At 42.4% G+C, this 24,032-nt stretch overlaps 1 protein-coding gene across 1 annotated transcript in view; it reads right to left on the bottom strand.

The window, feature by feature from the left end:
• The window catches only part of KLHL3 (kelch like family member 3), a 158,389-nt gene that overhangs the window by 57,667 nt on the left and 76,690 nt on the right, over nucleotides 1–24,032 (bottom strand). Inside the window, exon 5 of the mRNA XM_049786046.1 lies at nucleotides 19,095–19,257. Coding sequence (XP_049642003.1) covers nucleotides 19,095–19,257 — 163 coding nt within the window. The remainder of the gene's footprint in view (nucleotides 1–19,094; nucleotides 19,258–24,032) is intronic.

The following is a 24,032-nucleotide window of genomic DNA, read 5'->3' as shown; positions in this document are numbered from 1 at the left end:
CACTCTCCAAGCAAGTGAAAGCAGAGATTAACAGGTGGGAATATATTAAGCTGAGAAGCTTCTGCACCTCTAAAGAAATAGTGCCCAGGATACAAGAGCCACCCACTGAGTGGGAGAAACTATTCACCTAATACCCATCAGATAAGGGGCTAATCTCCAAAATATACAGGGCACTCACAGAACTCTACAAGAAAAAACATCTAATCTCATCAAAAATGGGGAGAAAAAATAGACAGACACTTTGATAAAGAAGAAATACAAATGGCCAAAAGGCATATAAAAAATGCTCCACATCACTAATCATCAGGGAGATGCAAATCAAAACAACTATGAGGTACCACATATCACACCACAGAGATTGGCACACATCACAAAGAATGAGAACAAGCAGTGTTGGTGGGGATGCGGTGAGAAAGGAACTCTTATCCACTGCTGGTGGGAATGCCGACTAGTTCAACCTTTCTAGAGAGCGATATGGAGATTCCTCCAAAAACTGGAAATTGAGCTCCCATACGATCCAACTATACCACTCCTAGGAATATACCCTAGGAACACAAAAATACAATACAAAGACCCCTTCCTTACACCTATATTTATTGCAGCACTATTTACCATAACAAGACTCTGGAAACAACCAAGATGCCCTTCAACAGATGAATGGCTAAAGAAACTGTGGAACATATACACAATGGAATATTATGCAGCCATCAGAAGAGATGAAGTCATAAAATTTTCCTATACATGGATGTACATGGAATCTATTATGCTGAGTGAAATAAGTCAGAGAGTGAAAGATGGAGAATGGTCTCACTCATCTATGGGTTTTAAGAAAAATAAAAGACATTTCTCAACAATTTTCAGAGACAAAAAGAGAGGAGGGCTGGACGTTGCAGCCCACATTAAGGACCTCACCACAAAGAGTAATGAGTTTAGTAGAGAAATAACTACATTGAGAACTGTCCTAACAATGAGAATATATGAGGGAAATAGAAAGCCTGTCTAGAGTATAGGTGCGGGTGGGAAAGGGGAGGAGGGATATTTGGGACATTGGTGATGGTGATGTTACACTGGTGATGGGGGGTGTCATCTTATATGACTGAAACCCAACCACAATCATGTTGGTAACCAAGGTGTTTAAATTAAAAAATATTAATTAAAAAATTTAGGGGCCGGGCGGTGGCGCTCGAGGTAAGGTGCCTGCCTTACCTGCGCTAGCCTAGGAGACGGACTGCGGTTCGATCCCCCAGCGTCCCATATGGTCCCCCAAGCCAGGAGCGACTTCTGAGCGCATAGCCAGGAGTAACCCCTGAGCGTCACCGGGTGTGGCCCAAAAAAAAACAAAAAAAAAAAATTTAAGAGTCCCTCCATTCTTAGCAGAGCAATAGCACAGCAGGTAGGGCATTTGCCTTGCATGCAGCCAACCTGGGACCAAGCTGGGTTCAATCCCCAGCATCCCATATGGTCCCCCAAGCCTTCCAGGAGCACAGAGCCAGAGATAAACTCTAAGCACCACCAGGTATGGCCCCCAAACCAAAATTAATTAATTAATTAAAATAAAATAAATCCAGACCCAAAGAATTACAAAGACCCTTCACCCAGATTCCCTGTGTTAATATTTTATTCTCAAAGATAATGTTAAAAGGCCTGAAGAGGTAGCTCAAACAGTCCAGCACATGCTGGTATGGTATGAGGAGACCTGGAATCAATTCCTAGTGCTACATGGTCCCCCAGAGGTCTACAGAAAGCAAGTCATAGCACAGAATTGGAAGCAGCCCCTGCGCACTGCTGTGTTTGGCCCCAAAGCAAAAAATAAAGAGGTGATAAACTATCTTTTCTTTCACTAGACATAAAGGCGTCCATACTTAGTGCTCCCTATGAGCCTAATGAGACCACCAAGACTTGTGCATTGGAGGTTTATGCAATATTGTATTTGTATAAGACAAGGCAAATTTAAAAGTCAGATTCTTCAGGCAGGGAAACAACTGCAATAAAGTATGAAGTGGGTTTTACCTCTGTGTCAACAGAAAAAAAGCTTTGATCATAGGCAGAACATGTATGGAAGATAAGGTGCTTACCTTGCATGTGCTATCACTGGTTCAATCCCTGGCAGCACATATGGTTCCCTAAGCACTGTTAGGGGTCAACACAGAGCAGGAATAGCACCTTAACATGGGAGATACAGCCCCCAAACAAACAAAATATATTCCCTTAGCAATGAGAATATTTAAGACTAAATAGTATTATTTTTTAATGTGCTCATTCCTGTAACTTCCAAAATACAGACAAGAAAGCCATATTCTTAGGATGATTGGAATTCATTCTTTATCTAGATGCTAGAAAAGTAACCAGATTCTCCATGCATGCCCTTTCTAATTTAGGATCTAGTTTAAGATCTGCACCAAACCAGATCATCTGTTGGCGACAATAATTAAAAAAAAAAATACAGCTACCACACTGCAACAAAACACAGGCATGAGTGTCTGTGGACCACACAAATCAAAAGGCAATATCTCTGTTGCCCAGAATCCCACAAGTTTTCCCACCTTTTTCTCTGGTTAAACAAAAGCCTGAGATTAGGGTGGAATGAGTAGGAAGGATATGAAAGCAAAATAACCTGGGTTGTGAAAATACTTTCCCACAGTACAAAAAGCCCAAGTGTTGTATCTTGGAGGGAAAAAAAAATAAGGAAACAGAAATGCAGTGATGTTCATGGTTCGGTACATGAACCAAAAATTCTTAAAATAAATCAAGGCAGGCATGGACAGTAGTCCCCAGCCCCTCCACTGCTCATCCTCTAGAGTACAAGACTGAAATCTGATCCCTTGTTTCAGAAGTGAGTTGTTTCTTAAAAGCTTTCTAGAAGCCCTCAGGGATCCTCAGAGATGCAGCTATCTGGTGGGGCGCAGCTTTTCACCCAGGTTTGGCAAACATGGACCCAGAAGGTTTGTGGGGCATAAGCAGGAAAATACTAAAGAAAAGGCATTCTCTTGGTTCCCCTTCCTCCTTCAGGGATAAGCCCCACAGTGATGAGACCACAGTCACCTTTCAACTTAGTAACACTCCAGGAAAATGGAATTTTAAAAAAAGAAAAGGAACAGGAGGTTCCAGCTAACTCAGTTTCCTGGGAAACAAGAGTTGGCTTCCTAGAAGACTTTGTACCTGAGTCGGAGTTCTTTCCAGGTGCTTCCCAGAAAGACTCAGCTTCTACTCTGCTGACACTTTCTTGCCTACCTTGCTTTGCTTGTATTAATGGAGACAAAGTGAAGAGACTTGGTTAATACTCGAAAGGCCAGGTCAATCTTAACTCAAGCCATCACAGTTGCCTTTCATCTGGCTACGGCTGGTTCATCCATAGAACAGTATTGTGAAACCTGAACCAGATGCTAAAGTTGTATTCATGAGTTCATTTTGAGATCTTTAAGAAACCCTTTAGAAATAAAGAATGGGGGAGAGGGAGAGCAATAGTAAAGTGGTTAGGGCACTTGTCTTGCACATAGCCATGCTGGCTTTCATTCCTGGTGCCCCATATGGTCTTGAGTTTACCAGGAGTTATCCCTGAACACAGAGCCAGAAATAAACCCTGAGAACTGCTAGGCATTGCATGGCAAGGCAGAATATTAACAGTCATGTTCCTATTTCACTGAATCCAGTTCTGTTGGCAGCAGACAGGCACAAAAACTTCTTTACAACATCAGAGAAATCCTTTAAAGAAGCAGGTCCTGTCAGCAAGGTTGTAGAATTTAAAGGTCTTCAAGACCCATCTTATCATCAATACATTTTTCAGAGCTGAGAAGATGGTTCAGGGGGCTGGAGTACACACTGCATGCAGAAACCCACATTTCAATCCCAGCACCACATGGTTTCCCTAGCAATTATTCCCCAAAAGTAGACTGCATCCCTGCCAAGTCTGATGCCCCATAGAAAACTTCAGTGATGCTATTTAATTGCTTGAGGCTACAGTTTTCTCAGCTACTAGGAGGTTTCATACAGTGTTTATCTCAAAATGTAAGGGCACTCGATAAGAAAACATTCCCAACTCACTTTGGTTTTACCAAAACCAAAACACAAGGGTGTTACCAAAACCCTTACAAGTGTTCAATAACTATTATCACATAATGTGCCAAACACAGTATTCAAAAATTGAGCAAGCAGATGCCTACAAATAGTCAACTGGCTGATTAGAGATAAGACATCAGCAGCTCCAACCTGAAGATCGCATGGCCATGATTAAGAGATGTACCCCAAATACAAATAAAAGCAGGCAGACTGGAAAATGTGGAGCTTGTCTGTAGATGAGCAACAGTTCAGCACAGATAGATCCTAAGTTGTGTCTTCTCATTTACTGGATCAATGACCTCCAGAATGGGAGTAAGGTCAGGCTCCAGAAAATATAATCAAGAAACAGACAAGGTGAGGCAGATGTTGGGGGTAAACAGATACTGGGGGAGAAGAGGGGATCATCTTCTAGTCATGGGCTGCCCTTAAAATGGGAGCTCTCCAGTAATAAATTTACTTTTCTTGTCTTTGTTTTTTTTCCTCAAAGAATGAAAAATGGGAAGTTCATTTTAAAAAAGAAAATGTGAATCTAAAATCCTTTCCTTTCTTTATGTCTTTGAGTAGCAGAAGCCCAAACATTTTTGACATGAATCCTAATGTTCAACCCTCTGATCTTGCCCCTGAATAGATATGTGCCTAATGAGCTATATGAAATGCTACTCCTGTGCCCCCAAAGGCTGATAAAAAGGACAAAGAAAGTACTATCGCCCCAACCAACCATGTAGAGTCCAGGGAAGCAGGAGTGCCCTGTCTGATGCTGACTCTTTAGTGCCCTCTACAGTGTCCGTCTATCAAATTCTCAGTTATTATTGCACACTCCCTTACAATCAGACACACACACACACACACACACACAACCCCAACTAGTCCCAAGCCCACACTAGCCTCTTTAGAGGATGAAATACGTCTAGTCCTTTGATCAGGTTCTTGAACCTGAAGAGATTAAATGAGAGGCCCCATCCCAAGCAAAGAACAGGGAGGAGGATTTCTGCTGAAACCCCAGGTAAAACCTCTCAGAAAAGACCAGCTTACACAAATAAAGGCACAAATAGAAATAAAACATTTTAGCAGGGACAAAGTAAAACTGCTCTTTAAATTTCTCTCTCTTGGGCCCGGAGAGATAGCATAGCGGTGTTTGCCTTGCAAGCAGCGGATCCAGGACCAAAGGTGGTTGGTTCAAATCCTGGTGTCCCATATGGTCCCCCGTGCCTGCCAGGAGCTATTTCTGAGCAGACAGCCAGGAGTTACCCCTGAGCAACGCCGGGTGTGGCCCAAAAACCAAAAAAAAATTTTTTTTTCTCTCTCTTCAGCCCCCTATTATCCTCTTTACAGAGCACAAAGGCAAACTTTCTGAATCAATATTTAGCTTTGGGGGTCCCTGGTTTCCCTGCTGGAGAGAGAAAAATCAGCTTATACAATGAAGTAACAGAAACTACCTTGACCTCTTCACATGAAGGTCATGGCCACTAGCCCTCAGATCTAATATTACTACTTTATGTTGACTTAACCCCAGAAATATGAGTCTGCCTGCATATACCCTCAACAAATACACACACACACACACACACACACACACACACACACACACATAGAGCAAAGAGCTATATTAAACCTACCCAGTTATCAGCACTATTGATTCCATGCCAGAGTTCCCTGTTACATGGAGAATAGAAGCAATAAATGGTATTTTCCTAAAATTACAACATGGAGACCTGATAGTGAAAAAAACAAACAGATCTGCATTATACTGTTTCATTTTCCAGCTTTAGGTTAGAAGCAAAAAAAAAAAAAAAAAAAAACCAAGAGAACAAGAAGTGAGAGAACCAGAAAGAATCAGAAAGAACCAGAAAGAAATGCTATCTTGGCTTGGGCAGATATAACAAAGAATGGATTTGAGAGCAGAGGCTCTGCAGACAGTCTCACACAGTCTCAATCATGCCACTTACATCCTAAGTAACCTTTTCGTTAATGAAATTTTATTCATTTATTCTCTTTCCCTTCTCATCTTCTGGTGATGACTAGGCTCACACACTTAGTTGTGGCTCATAGTTTCTTGGTTGTAGCAAATCCAAAGTTACACACTATCATGTCACTGGGGATCTCTAATGGCAAGTGACCGCAGCATGTGGGGTGGTGCTAGGGAATCAGCCTCTTAGCCTCATATCTATATGGCTATAAGGCTTTACCACTGAGCCAACCCTGAGCTATAAAACATGTGATTGAACGAGTTACTAAGCCTTTCTGGAAATCCAATTTCCTCATCTAAAAATTGCAAAATTTTTATGTTTAAATGCCAAAATGAATAATGTCTATGAAATATATAGAACAAGTTTCACATCTAGCAAGTTTTCAGAAATGGTCAAATTCTTACCACACCATCACAATCATCAACATCATCATTTTTGCTGCTCTTAGTTTAATCACTTTGTTCTTTGATCTCAAATGACCAATCAAAGAAAATGAGAGGAGAGGCATTTCTTTCCACAAACACATGAAACCCAAAGGCCTTTCCATCCCATGACTAAAGGACTTCAGTTCATTTTTGGCAGACTGATGTAAACAACATGTCCAAAGAATTTTAATTGCCATTTCATTAATAGGGTCCCATTAACATCCTTCCCAAGCAGCTCTGCTGACAGCCCAGTGCATGACTGTCCAATTACCAAACAATAAAGTCCCCATAAACTTGGCACTGGCCCCTGAGGTTAAAGATTAAACCACAGTAATGAGGTCTAAGAAACAGGCTGCATAAAACCTCAGGATCCTGCTTCCAGGGGGACAGCTCTAAACCCTCAACTTCTAAACAGAGGACCCCACCCCCAGAATAACACATATCAGCATAAAAGTTTGAGAATAAGACCTTGAAAGAGAAACTAGGCCTTCAGGCAGCAGGAACTAACCACAGCAGGAGGAGTCAGGAGCAGTCCACAAGAAAACTGAATGGGCAGCTGGGCAGATTGAACTGGCACTCTGGCTCCAAATCACACCATGTTTGCCTGCACTTGAAAGCTGAAGACTCATTGTCAGAAGAAAGATAACCTTAAAATTGATTCCCCTCTTTGGAGAGCCATTTGGCAAAAACCTACCCATTTGGCAAAACCCTACCCATTTGTTTTAGTTTGGTTAGTTTTGGTTTTTTTGTTTGTTTTGGAGTCACACCCGGCATCACTCAGGGGTTACTCCTGGCTCTTCACTCAGAAATCACTTCTGGCAGGCTCAGGAGACCATATGGGATGCCAAGATTCGAACCACCATATGTTCTGGGTTGGCTATGTGCAAGGCAAACACACTACTGCTGTGCTCTCTCCAGCCCCTACCCCATTTGTTTTTAATGCACATACTTGGAGCTACTTTAAACCACTAAAATAAATCTTACATAAATTTTGTTATTGCTTAAATACTACCACATTTTTAAATTTTTTATTTAAAGAAATCGCATCACATATTTGACATAATACCACCACATTTTTATCCAAAACACTAAGTGTGATAATTCCAAAAATGTATTTTTTATTTTTAAAATTCTGATTACATTAATACTCATCAATAGAGAGCAGTTAAATAAGCTTTAGTTCATCCATATGAAGCAGAAAATAAAAATAAAATTACTATTTTACTTCAGACAATGGTCTGGAAAAAAAAAACCTCCAACACTGTGCTTAAATTTTTAAAAATAAAGGAAAATTAATGCTTCTATTTGGATAAGTTTAAAAAAACATTCTATAGGCCCAGGAAGATAGCTCCAAGGGCTAGTATGATGCTCTGCATGCAGGATAGTCAGGTTCTATCCCTGGCAATGCTATAAGCATGACCAGAGCAACTCCAAGCAAAATCCCTGAATAGTACCTTGGTACCACAGTGAGGACCACAAATTAAAAATAAAAATATGAGGTCATAGAGATAGTACAATAGGTAAAGCACTTCTTTTGCATACAGCCAATACAGGTTCAATTTCCAACCCTCCAAATGGTTCCCTGACCTCCCAGGAGTGATCCCTGAACACAGAAACAGGAGAAATCCCAGAGCACTACCAGGCATGCCCAAAAAACAAAACCAAAATATTGTGTACCTACAGAGTGACAAAGAACAAAACATTATTATGTGTGTATGTATACACTATAGGATTTCTAAGATAGTTTACCTGTGCCCTTTAAAGAGAGGACCTGAAAGATGTCTGACTTTGCATTTTCTATTTCTGTGTCCTGTGTGGGTTTTTACATCACAGGCATATGTTGCTTTTATTCAATATGTTCTCTGTGGTTTTTAAATCATGGTAGAGAAATGTATCTGCTAACATAGCAAAATGCTATGAATATACTGCAAAATTTTTGTGAGCTGGAAAGCATACATTTGTGATAAAAATGATCAGAAAATCTTGAATTAGAGTTTACACATCTATAAATTCTAAAAAAAAAATAGCAATACTTTTATAGTAAAATAGCCTAAATGAGATGCCAATGAAATGCACAGACTTGGCATGTGCCAGCACCTGGGTCTCCCTGAGAAATGGATCTCATGCCATGACAGCATCACCACCAGCAGCATTTTTGGTGCCAAATTAGAGGCAACAATTTCACAAAACAGTTCTCACAGTTGGGGGTGCAAGACAGGGCTATCTGAGCAGAACTGCAGTATTTCTCCTGCCTTTTCTTTAATAGTCAGATAATTCCTTATTAGGACTACAATAGTCCTATTATATTGCTGCTATAATTGCAGCAACAACCAAAATAATGACAGAAAAATAAAATTTGTGTTGGGCTTAGACCAACAACAGAATTCATAGGCATAGCAAATTTATGGGCCATGGGAAAGTAAAGGCAAGAATAGTTAATCAGGATGTGGGTAGTGGGGGTTTGAAAGGACGGGGTGGATAGGCCTGCCTGCATTTTCAGATAACCTAAACCAAAAGCTCTGAAACGGACTCACTGCTCCCAAAGTTCATGCAGTGGTGTGGTGGCAATAGCAGAGATAGCCAAGAAAGCCTATCCCTCTATCAGGCCCCAATACATACTGAGAAAGACAGGCCCCAGAGCACAGCTTTGCTGCTTCCACAAAATGCTCCCTAGATTTCTATCCACCCCATCCCCATGCCATCCAAGAAAGGCAAGATGTACCCAAACCAGAAAGAGAACAGACTAAGGGTTTCTCAGTTCCCAAATATTGACTGTTCTAAATCTTAGTTCTGATGTGGAAGCCTCTGTGTCACTTGTTGCCTTAAAACATCTCCTAATGTGGGACCAGCGTGACATTATAGTGGGTAGGGCATTTGCGTTGCATGCAACCAGTATAGAGCCAGGATTAACCTCTGAGCACCATTGGATGTGGCCCAAAACCCAAAAAAAATATCTCCTAATGAGAAGCTTGGATCCAAGGAAGCTGTGATCTCAGGGAGACACCTATATGGGTGCCCACATCTCCCACTAACAGTGGAACAAGGTTTTGTCTCAAACAGCAAGAGAAAAGTGTCAGGATCCATCTATCATCAGTAGTTAGGAGTCTAAGAAAACAAATCAGCTGCATGTGAGCAGGTGAAAAGGAGCCCAGGTCCTCATCTTTGACTTTATTCTCTAAGCATCACAGTCTTACCTTCACACACTTCCTCTACTGTCTTTCAACATGGTCTGTCTACCTCTGCATTACTGGGCCATATTTTCACCACACCTATGTCTTAAAAACACAACTTCCCTGCTGTACACAGCAGAGGAGGCAAAGAGAGCCGACCAGGAACTGGTCACAGGTTAGAAAAGGCCCACATACAGTAAGCAGTGCCCCACCTGAAGCCAGAGAAATGAGCCAGAGAAAGAGGCAGCTCATGGATGCAGACTGCTTGCTCTTGCAAGGCAGCCTCTGTGTAATGGGAGAGGGTCTCCACATCCACTTTCCACCCAGCCTCAGTCCCTGCTCCAGCTGACACCTGGCCATCTGGCTGTGCTCTCTGCCTGCTGTGATCCACTGATTAGATGATATGGTCTCTCAGACGCATGCCTCCCATGGACAAGGACAACATGCTCTGCTGCTGTCTCACAGGGATACCTGTGTGCAAGGAGGCCTAGAAGTAACAGTCATAAACCCAGCATGGAGCCCACTGCCTGGCTCTGAGTATTTGCCTGTAAGCTGCTTCACTGCTGAGTTCCTTTGTTTCCTCAGCTGCTGGGCATAGTTATAGAGATGATACACAGGAAATGTTATTAGCACAGGCGAGCTCAGTAAAAGCTGGCTGGGCGTGACCTATGCATATACACATGTATGCATACCCTCTATGTTGACAGAATCTGGCCACCAAGACCACATCAGACCAGGGAACACCAAGGTGACAGTTTTCTTCCCAGTGCCTCTTACTACAGTGGCTCAAAGTAAAGGGAGAAAAGGAGAAAACACAGACTATGAAGACTGAGGAAAGCCGACCAAGAGAACAGGGAGCCTTTACTAAAGATAAGGCTCAGGAGATGCACCAAACCTCAGACTACTGTATCAACAAACTATAGAAAATAAGATGCATGCTAAATAAATGCTGACCCAGGCATACACTGGGCCATTTAGCCATTCTCTGGGCTACCCAGAGAATCGGAGAAACTATTCACCCAATACCCATCAGATAAGGGGCTAATGTCTAAGATATAGAAGGTACTAACAAAACTTAACAAGAAAAAAAAATCTAACCATATCAAAAAATGGGGAGAAGAAATGAACAGACAATTTCTCAAAGAAGAAATACAAATGGCCAAAACACACATGAAAAAATTTGCATCAGGGAGATTCAAATCAAAACAAAAATAAAGTAACATCTCACACCACAGACTGGCACACATCACAAAGAACAAACAGTGTGGCAAGGATGTGGGGAGAAAGGAACTCTCATTCACTGCTAGGGAATGCCATCTAGCCCAGCCTTTTTGGAAAACAATATGGAGATTCCTCAAAAAACTCAAAATTGAGTTTTCATGTGATCCAGCTATACCACTCCAAGGGACATATCCTAGGAACACAAAAAGGTCTTCTACACACCTATACTTATTGCAATGCTATTTACAATAGCCAGAATCTGGAAACAACCCAGATGCCTGACAACAGATGAGTGACTGCTAAAGAAACTGTGGTACATATAGACAATGGAATACTATGCAGCCATCAGAAAAAATGAAGTCATAAAATTTTCCTGTATATGGTTGGACATGGAAATTATTATGCTGAGTGAAATAAGCCAGAGAGAGCAATAGACACATAATAGTCTCACTCATCTGTGGATTTTAAGGGAAAAAAAGACATTATTGTAATAATACCCAGAGACAATAGAGATGAAGGCTGGAAGGCTGGAAGGACAATAGAGATGAAGGCTAGTATAAAGTTTACCACAAAGAATTGTAAGCTCAGGTAGAAAAATAACTACACTGACAACTATCATAACAATGGTAGTGAGTAACTTATTCCATGGATATACATGGAATCTATTATGCTGAGTAAAATAAATCAGAGGGAGAGAGATAGACGCAGAATAGACTCATTCATCAATGGGTTTTAAGAAAAATAAAAGGCATTTTTACAATAATTCTCAGAAACAAAAGAGAGGAGGACTGGAAGATCAGCTCATGACATCAAGCTCACCACAGAGAATGATGAGTGCAGTTAGAGGAATAACTACATTGATAACTATCATAACAATATGAATGAATGAGGGAAGTAGAAAACCTGTCTAGAGTACAGGCGGGGGTGGGTGGGAAGGAGGGAGATTTTGGACATTGGTGATGGGAATGTTGCACTGGTGAAGGGAGGGTGTTCTTTACATGACTGAAACCCAACTACAATCATGTTTGTAATCAAGGTATTTAAATAAAAATAAATATTAATAAAAAACAATAGTAGTGAGTGAGAGAAGTAGAATGTCTGTCTTGAATAAAGTCCCCTCTCTCTCTCTCTGCCCCTGCACCAGCACATGTGAATGTCCTTAGTCTGAGACTAGCCCAAGCTCCACTGAAGCTTGGGCCCCACACTAAATGGAGAGCACCTCTCATATAGAAAGAGAAAGAAACCCTTGAGAAAAAAAATGGAAAGGAGGGGAGAAGTATGTAGGTGAGAGGGACTCAGGAGGGCAACAGAAAAGTAGAAAAGCCAAGGAAGTTAGCAGAATTCAGTCAGGCTGTACTTAACATTTTTCATGAACACCTCATGGTCAATGCCATGTCAACAACTGTTCCCAGTTGTGTCCTCAGAAACAGAAGGTATAGGGAGAGATTGTGCAGGCTCCTGGGGCCTGGGTCTTGATCTGAGGACAAAAGGATGCCAAGAAATAGACTGGGTACACCTAGCACAGGGAATAGCCAGGTAGGCAGCCAGCAGGTCCTCAGGTAATCTGCAGTCACTGAATTGCAAGAGACACAGAACAGTCAAGCTGTGCTAATATGATATTTGAACACTGGCATAAAAAAATGGAGGTGCTTTCTTGATCTGGAGGCTAGCTCTAGCCAGCATGGGGTCTGGGGAGACCCCAGTTCAAAGGCCTTGTCCCTTGCTTGGGGATGCTGGGAGCCTTGGTAGGGCCCCAGCCGTCCCCTCTCCTGCCCCCCGGCCTCCAGGCCTTCCCTGGGACCCAGCCCAGGCGGCCAGAAAAAGTGGGTATCAGGTAGTCCCTCCTGGAGGGGATCCCAAGCTTTCCTCGCCCTTCCCCCAGTGAAGAGGTGGGGAGGGCGCAGGGAGGAGGGCGGGTAGATCCTGGCTTCCAGTTCTTTACCAAATCCTTTCTTGATCTGGAGGCTAGCTCTAGCCGGCATGGGGTCTGGGGAGACCCCAGTTCGAAGGCCTTGTCCCTAGCTTGGGGGTGCTGGGAGCCTTGGTGGGCCCCCAATCGTCCCCTCTCCTGCCTCCCCTGGGACCCAGCCCAGGCGGTCAGAAAAGGTGGATCCAAATTGGGGGGTGCTGAGAGCTGCTCATTTTTATTAAGGCAGTCTCTGGCAATTTTTTACCAGTCTACATGTTCAAAACCATGCGGGGGCAATAGCCCCCACACACACAGTCAATATTAATAGTATATCCTATCCTTCAGTTATGTGATTTGTATGTAGAATGTCCATCTTGCATTCTGCCCTTTCGCACACCCCTGTAAAGCTCATTTTCACTCATTAACTCTATCACCCCCAAGCATCAATACCCCCCATATACCCTTTTTAACTTCAGTACTTCACAGTCCTAATCAGGTGGACTCTCCAGGCTTCCCCCCTACTCTAAGGAGGAGGAGCAGAGGGAGGGGCCGGGCAGATAGCTGGCTTCCAGTGCTTTGATCCTGGAGGCCGGCTCTTCCCAGGTATGGGGTTAGGGGACACCCCAGACCACAGGCATTTTCCCTAGCTTGGGGGGTGCTGGGAGGCATGGCAGGCCTCCAGCCGTTCCCCTATTTCCTCTCCTACTCCAAGTCTCCCCTGGTTGCCAGCCCAGGTGGACTCTATCATGGTCCTCAGGCTTTCCCCCTTTCTCTCCTGACACTAAGTGGGGGACACATGGGGTGGATGGTGGGCCGATGCAGCACTGGTGTATGTTGGGACATTACATTGTGACATTCACTGGTATTTTTTTTCTCATTGGTCTCCATTTCAAAAACTGTGCGGGGGCTCTGTACCATATATATTTAAAATAACATGGGAGGATGGACTTTTAGTTTGGGAAGAGACCATTTCGGGTGGGGGTACCATATATTTTCAAAATAAAAATGAGAGGATGGACTCTCAGGCTGGGAAGAGGCCAGTACTCTTTACCTACTTGTTTACTCTCAACAGCCTCTTGGCCTCTTCCTTCTTTTATTGTGTAACTGTTGCTGCTACCATACTAGGTTTCTGATTAGTTCCTATAAACAGTGACAATTGAGTCCATTGTCTTAAGCTAGGTTGTTTATTTTCCCCACTCTTTTTTTTTATAATTTTTTATTTTTCATTATGAGAACAAAGATGCAAAGAAAGACGACAAGGTAAAGTTACAGGGAAGGACAGTCACCCATAACATAATTCTCAGAAGTCCCCTTGCTGATATCTTAACTTTGAAATTTCAGCCAAAGAATATTAAGATAAATAAGACAGAATCCATGTACAATTACTTTGTCCCTCAAGTCCCCAGATTGTAACACATTATAATATTTCTTAACAGCACACAAGGTAATCTAAAGCCATAAAACTTATGTAACTCCTTAAAATTACAGGCATAGTATTTTTCTATATTTCCATGTACATGCATATTAGCTTAAGTTAACCTCAAATTTTAAGTGGGTTCTTTTTAAGGATTAGAGTCAAAGGAGCACAGTAAAAATGGTATTAGAGTGGCAATTGTTGTTTGCATAGGCCCACCAAAATATGAGGGACATGGAAAGGAATAACCTTGGCCTAAATACAAAGAGACCCTCCCCCTGAAGTTTCCTGGCACAAGACCAACTCTAGGCTCCAGGCAAGCTAGATCGTCCAATTCAAGACATTGCCTGTAGTCCCAACACACTTTTATTTTTCACACAGTCTCTGTTGTTGGTATCATGTTTCTGTATTAAAGATCCTGGAATCTGCATATCCTACATTGAAGTCAGGATGTGGAGCGTCCTCTCCTTTCACATCACAATCAAAGGGCAATGCAGGGAGCCCTGTCCTGTAAGCAGGTCGTTGTTGTTGTTGTTAGGTCTTCTCAGCGTTAAGGGAAGTCTCTTTTGAGCAGGTCGATGTCTGAGCTGTGTAGGGTCTTCTGTGGTAGAGGATTACTTCCAGGTGATGTTATAGACAAGCCTAGATGTTTCGTGGATGGCTTCCCTGGTTCAGGGATGAATGGAAAATACCCTTTCTTCTGAGGTCTGTGCCAGGTCGTTATGTCAATGTTCAGGGTGTAAGGTCCCTTTGCACTACAAGATTTGTGTGTTCCAATCTCTATTAGATAGGATCTTATTTGTATGTATAGTATTTTCCCATTTTAATGTGCCTATGCAAAAAAGGAGCAATGCCACGTGGTGTTACTGGCGCATATGGGAGCCATAAGAACAAGTCCAACTGATTCCCATGATATGGTTCAATCATAAGCATTAAACTGGGGGACTCTTTCACAAAAATTCCTTGTTAAACAGCTCATAAAGAGAAGATAAAAAGTGGTTAGAATCGTCACTGTATAAGACAACATTTAGTAAGAATTATAGCTGTCAGAAAAAACACAAAATATTCTAAAGAAATATGTGTCCATTTTATGTATCTTGAAACAGTTTGGGTTTGTTGCACATAATGCACGGCTTTGGTCTGTGATTAGGATTGTACAGTACTGAAGTTAAAAAGAGTAATGTAGGTTAGTGACGTTTGGGGGGGTTAGAGAGTTAAGGAGTAAAAAAGAGCTTTGTAGGGTTGTGGGATAGGGCAGAATACAAAATGAACATTCTGGATAGGCAAAACATAACATAAAGATAAGGAAAACTCTTAATGCTTAAAGTGCGCACAAGCCCCCGCGCGATTCTGTAGTTTTTGGATGCATAGGGAGGAATTTCTCACCCCCTCGCCCCAGGGCCCGATTAACCAGGCGTGGCCCTGAAGACCCGCCTGGTGTGGGGGGATCTCGGTCCACTGGACTTATTTTCCCCACTCATCTTTTCTCCTCTTTGTGAACTGTTCAATAAGGTATTTTGATGAAAGAGTCCCTCTCTATCTTTCCTTCCCTTTGTTATTTGTTAAATAAGGAAGTTTGTAGAAGTGTCCCTCCATTTAATGTTTATATAAGAACCAAGTCAAGTGGATTGTTGGTCTTGTTCTAGCATCCGCATAGGCACCAATCTTGCCATGTGATACTGTTCTTCCTTTGTATAGGCACATTAAAATGGGAAATTATTATACAAACACGTTCTTATAGAGATGGGAACACACAAATTTTCTTAAACGGTGACAATTGTGTCCACTGTCTTAAGTTAGATGGCTTCTTTTCCCCACTTTTTATCTTTTTTTTCTCTTTGCAAACTGTTCTATAAGGAATGTTGGTGAAAGAGTCCCTCAGTTTAATGCTTATGTTTGAACTAGGTCACGGGGATTGTTGGACTTGTTCCTGCGGCCCCCTTATGTGCTGATAACGCCAGGTGGCATTATTCCTTGTTTGCATGGGCGCATTAAAAAGGAAAATACTATACATATAAATAAGTTCTTATCTAATAGAGATAGCAATATACAAATATAGTGGTGCAATGGAACCTTACACCCTGAACACTGACATGATGACCTGGCACAGGCCTCAGAGATTTGGGCATTTTCCAGTCACCCCTGAACCAGGGAAGCTATCTATGAAACATCCAAAGTTGTCTATGTCATCACCTAGAAGCAATTCTCTACCAGGGAAGACCCTACTTCTGCTCTGACATCGATTTACTCAAGAGAGTCTTCCCTTAACACTGAGAAGATTTAAACAACAACGACAACCTGCGTAGTGAACAGGGCTTTTTGCATTGCCCTTTAATTCTGAGTTGAAAATATACGCCGCTCCGCACCATCCTGACTTCAATATAGGATATACAGATTCCAGGACCTTCAATACAGAAACAGGATACCAACAACAGAGACTGTGAAAAATGTAACTATATGGGCACTACAGACAATAACCAGGATTGGACAAACTAGTTTGCCTGGAGCCTAGAAATGGTCTTATGTCAAGAAACTTCAGGGGTAAGGTCTCCTTGTACTTAGGCCAAAAGTTTTCCTTTCCATGACCCCCATACTTTGGTGGGCCCATGCAAACGATAATTGCCACTCTAACATTGTTTATACAGTGCTCCTTTGACTCTAAGCCTTTAAGAAACCACTAGTAAAAATATCTGGAACTGCAAAAAAAATGGTTTACATTAGTGTTAACATATATGCTTTTAGTTAAACTAACATTCTGGGGGATAAAGGAGGAAGAAAGGGATATATGCTTGGGAACAGGGATGAAGGGAGGACAACACTGGGGGTGATGGATATTCCCCTGATTCAATGTTAATATGTACCTAAAATACTACTGTGAAAGATATGTAAGTCATTATGATAAAAAATATTGTGTTTTATTTAGAAAATGTTCTTTGACTTACATGTATTATTATATTATATTAATTATATGTTGTTATGTTACTATATTATGTTATGTCAGTTTACCTCAATATGTTAATCAATTTTGCGTCTTGAATAAATTCTTTCAATAAAAAAAAATGGAGGCAAAATACTGAAAGCAGAAGGGGCAGTTGTGACTGAATCTACCCATGAAAGTTTCCTAGGTCACTAGATTTCCTAGATCTTCGTCAGGTCTAGATAAACAGCAATGAAGATTTCTTCCCAGCTGCACACCGGAACTACACATTCACTTCACCTGTATGCCCCTCCAAACCTCATTAGCTAACAAGATGACAAGCTCTAGAAGGAAGAACATCTCCAAAAAAAGAGAAAAAAAAAATAAAGTAAAATCAACAGATAGTATAATGCCCTGAAGTGTTCAGCTGTATTTCTCTTGAAAGAACTGATAGAGGTAAAGAAAAGATACTTTTCACACATGCATCCATCCTCTGGTTCCATCCCTAACATTGTATAAAGTTTGCCCAAGCACTGCCAGGAGTGATCCCTGAGCCCAGAACCAGGAGTAATCCCTCTGCACCACTGGCTACCGAAAAACAAAGCAGTAACACTCACAATGCAAAAGGAAAAAGTGCTTAAATGTGGAAAGATGTGGAAAGGAAAAACAAATCTGTAAAGAACTTAATTGTAGAAATTACATTAGAGGACTTATGTGAAGAGACTATAAAGAGGGAAAACAGAGGCTAGAGTGATTGTACAGCAGGTAGTTTGTTTTGAACACAGTCAACCCAGATTTAATTCCCAGCACCCCATATGTACCCCATATGTTCCCCTGAGAAAAACCAGGAGTGAACCCTCAGCATAGCACTGCCAGGTATGGGCCAAAAACAAAACAAAAAAGAGAAAGTATATGTGTGTATGTATATATAGTATATATGTAGATATATGAGGAATGAGTTTATGAGAGCTCAATTCTTCTATGAGATGTCAACAAAGTATGCCTAAAGGTAAGAAACCCTAAATAATGGAATCATATATTATTGAGAAAATTGGAAATAAACTTACCTCCAGCAGCTTTTACCTGAATCAGAACTTGCAGTAAAATTTAAAGAGAATTGCACTAAAGAGCAAGTCTTGGTATAAAAAGCCAGAGTGAAGAACTCTGACTTATTATAAGCCAAGTAATAGACTCTGACCTTTGAAATCATGTTCATGAAGGAGTACTGTAAGAACACAATGCAATGAAAGAAGACAATGTTTTGGGCTAGAAAGATGACTCAGAAGATGTGGGCATTTTCCTGAAGCACTGTCAGGTGTGGCTCGAAATCAAAAAAGAGAAAAAAAAGATGCAACATTGCACCTGTTGTAATATGGAATAGGAGGGTGTCGCATTAAATGAAATAAGTCGGAGAGAGAGAAAGACAAATAATGGAATCATAGATGCCACTCATATGTAAGAAAACAAGCAAGTGAACAATGTTCAATGAATAAAACAAACCCTTAGACTCTGATAATAGAACTGAGGGTACCAAGAGGGGAGGGTCCTAAGAACAGTAAAGGAGGAATATGAGCACTTTGGTGGTGAGCCTGGCATGATATTACTGTACAGTTAAAACCTATGTAATCATTTATAATCAATCACCACCATAAAAAATGAAATAAATAAATAAATCATGTTCACAGAACACTTTGATCAAAACAGCAATTCTTAGACAACAGGAAAGATTTATTTCAAGATGCAGCTCAATTTACTCTTCACCACCAAGTCGTCTCAGATCTTGTCTAGTGAAAATTACTGTCTGGAAGACCCATCTGGCAATTAATCACCTTCCATTTGGCAACGAGCTGAACGTGTTTCTTGTTAATTATCTTTCCACATGTGTCTGTCTCCCTGCCTAAATTATAACTACTGCACAGCACAGAGCTATCCCCATCATCTTGGAGAAATCCATGTGGACCCGGTTATTAATCCCACTGGCAAGGAGAAGGCACCCCAGTGAAGCATGCCCTTACCTGCATAAGCATTGGCCTGCTGCAGGAGGTCAGTGCACGTGTGTAAGTCAGCAAAGGCACGGATGCCCAGGCAGTTGGTAGGATGCAACTGGGACTGCAGGAAGTCACAGCAGTTTTGCCGAACATCCATGAGCTGGAGCAAGCTGGCAGCAGGAAGCAGTACCTGGAGGAGGAGGTAAAAACATGGTATCTAAAACAGCACCTCACCTCCCCACAGTGCCCTTCTAATCTGTCCCATGTAGGGTCTCTGCTGTGCTCCCCAGTGCCTGTAAGCAGTCCCTGGCTGAACTAGTGGGGAGGTTCCAGCCTCACCTCCCACTCCTCTCCACTCTGTAACCCCAACACCGCCCCACATCAGCTGGTCTTCTAGATGCCCAGAGACCACAGAAAATTCCTCATGGACCACATGTGACATGGAGTTTGTCCACATGAAAGGTAAGCTCTTTGGCCTCTGAGCCTTCTATCCTAGGGAGCAGATGGGTCATTACCACAATCAGTTCATGAATCTGACTTTCAGAAACAAGGCCTTTCAAGGACTGTCTATATATGCAACCCCTTCCTCACCAAATTATATGCTGAAGCCCAAACCCCTAACATGAGTATATTTGAGACTGGCTGCATGTATGGTTCTTGGCCTCTAAACTCTCATATGATGAGAATATCCATTTCTGAGCTCTAAGCCCTGGCTTCCACATCTGGGTAACAACTCCAAACTAGGGATAAGGGAAGTAATTTTTAAAATTGTGTTAAAAATCCTTATGATTTATTATCTGTAGAGGTTTGATCTGTGTGCCTATTTTAAGTGTGTACAGAGTTGGGGTAAAAACCTGTAAAAACCTGCCTGGCAGAGAAGGAACAAGTGTGTGGTTGTTAGGGTGATAGGTTGGTTTCAGGTTTGGGTTCATACCCAGAGGTGCTTCCAAAGGGAAGCTAATCTCAGGGACAATTTCCATAAAGAAATGTAGGGGGCTGAAAACCAGAGCAGAACCACTTCATAATGGCTTATCCCCCAGCATCTATTTCATCCCCCAATGTCTGGGACCTCTATTCTCCTGAACACCTCCCTGGCTCTAACTCAGTGCTTCTTTATTTTCTGTCATGCTCCTCTAGGAAGAAGAAATCATTTTTGTGCCCCCCATGTGCGACTGTAAATAGTATCTTTATTAAAAAAAAACTTTAACCTGCAAAACAAAAATATATTAAATAATTTGAGCTGATTTTTTAATCAGAAGTGATGTCTGGATTAATGGCTACAACGAGCACGTTTTGCAATGCATAGCTTTCGAAGCAAGGTTGGAAGCAGGACACAGCAACTCTCAGCTCCAGAGATATACAGAGATATAAACACAGGGCTTAGCTTGTTATGACAGTGTTTGCCGAGGTGAAATGTGCCCCTCCCCTTTACGGAGCCTCATGCCCCTCCCCGGGGGGCAGGCCCCACTATTTGAAAAGCACTGCTCTAACTGTATATGGGCAGCTGGGATCCAGTTGTTCCCATCCACACAGCTTTCCCAGGAAGACATGGGCTAAATATGTACTGACTTTCTTGATTTGGGGAATTATTTAAAAAAAATTTTTTGAGTAATTTAAATTCTGAACACTGAGCTCCTGAAACAGTGCTGAGCCCTCAACCTTAGCTGCCATCACTTCCATGTGTTCAGGCTCCACATTCTTCCCACAGACCATTCTCAGGCCCGTTCTTCCACTTGAGGAAGCAGCTGTCCCTGTCAGCCCAAGAGAGCTTACCCAGAACATAAAATGTGATGGCAGTTTGATAACCCTCCTGGCACAGTCCCATACTGAGCTGTGTGCCCACCAAGCCCACATTCTCAGCAGTCAGGCTCTGGAGCTGGATATCTGTTCTCAACAAGGAATGTTCTCCCCTAATGCAAACATATCCTTTCCCTCACTGTGACTCAGTTCTAGAAAACATTTCTCAGGGCCAGAGCTATAGCACAGCAGTAGGGCATTTGCCTTGCACACAGCCAACCCAGGATGGATAGTGGTTCATATACCAGCATCCCATATGGTCCCCAGAGCCTACCAGGAGAGATTTCTGAGCGCAAAGCCCAGAGTAACCCCTGAGCAATTCCAGGTGTGACCCCCCCCCAATAGAAAACATTTCTCTCCCCTTCCTCCACAATCTCTCTCTTCTAGTGTCCTTATATCTTCAACAGGATAGCAGTAAATTAGCACCATGTCCTTGGTGTCCTTTGGAATCATTCCAGGGAAGGAAAAACAATAAAAATCACTGGCTTCTGAAGGTTTCAGACTGTAAGCAAACCCAGCCAGACTCCAACTTGAACCTGAGCTCCAGCCCCACCAGCAGCAGCCTCTGTCCCCAATGAAGTGGCCATAAAGAGCGAAACTCAATTAACCTGTGAGCTTGCTCAGACTAGCCAAACAGATGCCAGGATCAGATTAGTCTCTGCCTGCTAGTTAACTGGAGAACCATTAACCATTCTGCTGAAAATATACCAGGTATGAAAGGCTGTGTTCCAAACCCCTAAATGAACTCCATAACCCCATGCTCCTGACCAGTCTCAGCTACACACCCAAGAGGGACACAGCTAGCCAACCCTACTGCTTTGCTGACAATATCCATGTTAGCACTTCAAGTCTCTTGTGGGGACCAGGAACAACAACCAGGAAGGCCTGGAGAAGAGAAATAAGGAAAGGCTGTCCAATACACTCCGGCAAGTTCCCACAGAACCAGGTGGAAGGAGAGGCTATAGTGGGGGTGATGGCCAGGGGCCTCAGCAAATAAGATTTTTGCCTTCCTACCCAGACCAGGAGAACACACTCCTGCCCCCAACCCATCATGGCCATGGTGACATCCTTTAGTCATAGTTTCTCAAGCTCATAATAACCAGCCAGAGAAATAGAGTAATAAATAACTCAGAACATATACCTTATGCTCTCTCCATGGATATACCCACCCACCCTGGGTAGTTCTTTCAACTTCCCTACTTACTTCCCCACAAAGCCCACATTGTAAGAAAAAAAGTCCACCTTCCCATGTCCCCATTCTTTTTGGGTCTGTTCCTACCCCCAAAGAGTTCCAAACTCACTTCCTAAAATGAAAGGGACTTATGGTTTCTCAAATGGCTCCTTCCACACTTCTTTGATCTTCCACTGTGATCAGGAGTGAGCCAAAGCCTTTTTCTGCCCACTACCTGCTTCAGACAGGAAGGTGGGAAGTAAAGTAGTTAAATTCTGAGAAGAGAGTTGGGCTGGAAAACATCCCATTGAGTCTCAGGAACAAATCCTGCGAGATTCTGGGAGGCAGAAATGATGCAAACAAAAAGAAATCCCCAGAGACCAGGGAAAAAATGGACAAAACATCCCTTAGGTGGCTGTCTTGCTTCCCTCTCTGAATCAACAGTTTTTCTGGAAAGGATTTCCCCTTCTCTTATCTGGCCAGTAATGCAGCTCATTCCAGCACAACAGCAGAAACAAGGTTACTAATCAAAGGCCAATGTGCTGTCCTGGCCTTTGCAGCTGGACTGTACATGGCCCTGTAGAGAGAAGGCTGAGAATAGCGAGACAGGAACCTACATGGGGCAGGAAGGTTACCTTAAGTCACAAAGCTCTCTCCTCCTCTTGCCACCTTGGCATTATGATATTTGGAAAACACACCTGGGAATGAACCTCAGCAAAGTGTTCCCAGGTTCCCTCCAACTTAGGAAAAAAGCAGGGAAAGGTCTTGCTCCATTTTTCATGTGCAGGCCGAGTTTTATTTTTTTCTCTCCCTCAGATAGCATGAAAACACAGCAGAGGATATCCCGTCATAGCATTTGCTTCCTTTCACCAAAACAAAAGGAAGTGCCCTGCTTCAGAAAGCACCCACTCCTGGAATCTCAGGAAACACTGGCCAGAGACAGAGCTGCCTGTGGTCTCTGTACCAGTCACATATAGTGGACCTCGCTGCCAGTCAGAACCATGCCCAGAATGCTGTGCAAAAGGAAATGTATTGAGAGGAAGAAGGCAGGGAGAAGGTATGAGGAATGGGAGGAGAGATGAGCAGATGAAGATAAAGTAGCCTACAGCATGGTGATTAAAAGTGGCTCTGTCTTCTCCCAGCAGAACCACACAACTTGAATCATCTTGTTCTGCCTCATGAATTGAGGGGGGAAATAAAATGAATGGTACCAGGACCAAACAGCTGTATGAACACTGAGTGGAAATAAAAATTGATCAGACTTAAACACCAAACCCAAAGTCAACAACAGAATAAATACCCTATCTACCAGCTATGCATACAACAAACTACACACAGAGGGGAACAGTTACACCAGCACTTGAGGGAGCAAAGGAGGGAAATCTGGGGCACATGCTGGGAAAAGGGGTGGAGGGAGGACAACCTTGGTGGTGGGAATGGCCCTGATTCACTGTCACTATGTACCTAAAATATTACCGTGAAAGATTTGTTATTCACTTTTGGTCACAATAAAAATTATTTTTAAAAAAATTTAAATAAATAAATAAATAAAAGTGGCTCTTAGAATTTCTCCACTTAGCAGTCAAGAGTAAATTACTTAACTTCCCTTGTTTCTGACTCCTCCACAATAAAATGAGGATAAAATTGGTATTGTCTTAAAATGATTGTTGTGCAGATGAGGTACCATTTCACGCCACAGAGACTGGCACACATAACAAAGAACAAGAACAATCAGTGCTGACAGAGATGTGGGGAGAAAGGAGCTCTCATTTACTGCGGGTGGGAATGCCATCTAGTCCAGCCCTTATGGAAAACAATATGGAGATTCCTCAAAAAACTGGAAATTCAGCTCCCATATGATTCAGCTATACCACTCCTAGGGATATGCCCTAGGAAGACAAAAATGTAACACAAAAATCCCTTCCTCACACCAATATTCATCGCAGCACTATTTACAATAGCCAGACTCTGGAAACAACCAAGATGTCCTTCATCAA

This window comes from Suncus etruscus, chromosome 14, assembly GCF_024139225.1.
Source record: "Suncus etruscus isolate mSunEtr1 chromosome 14, mSunEtr1.pri.cur, whole genome shotgun sequence".
NCBI classification, from domain to species: Eukaryota; Metazoa; Chordata; class Mammalia; order Eulipotyphla; family Soricidae; genus Suncus; species Suncus etruscus.
Note: the sequence above shows the minus strand (reverse complement) of the source record. Positions and strands in the feature narration are given on the sequence as shown.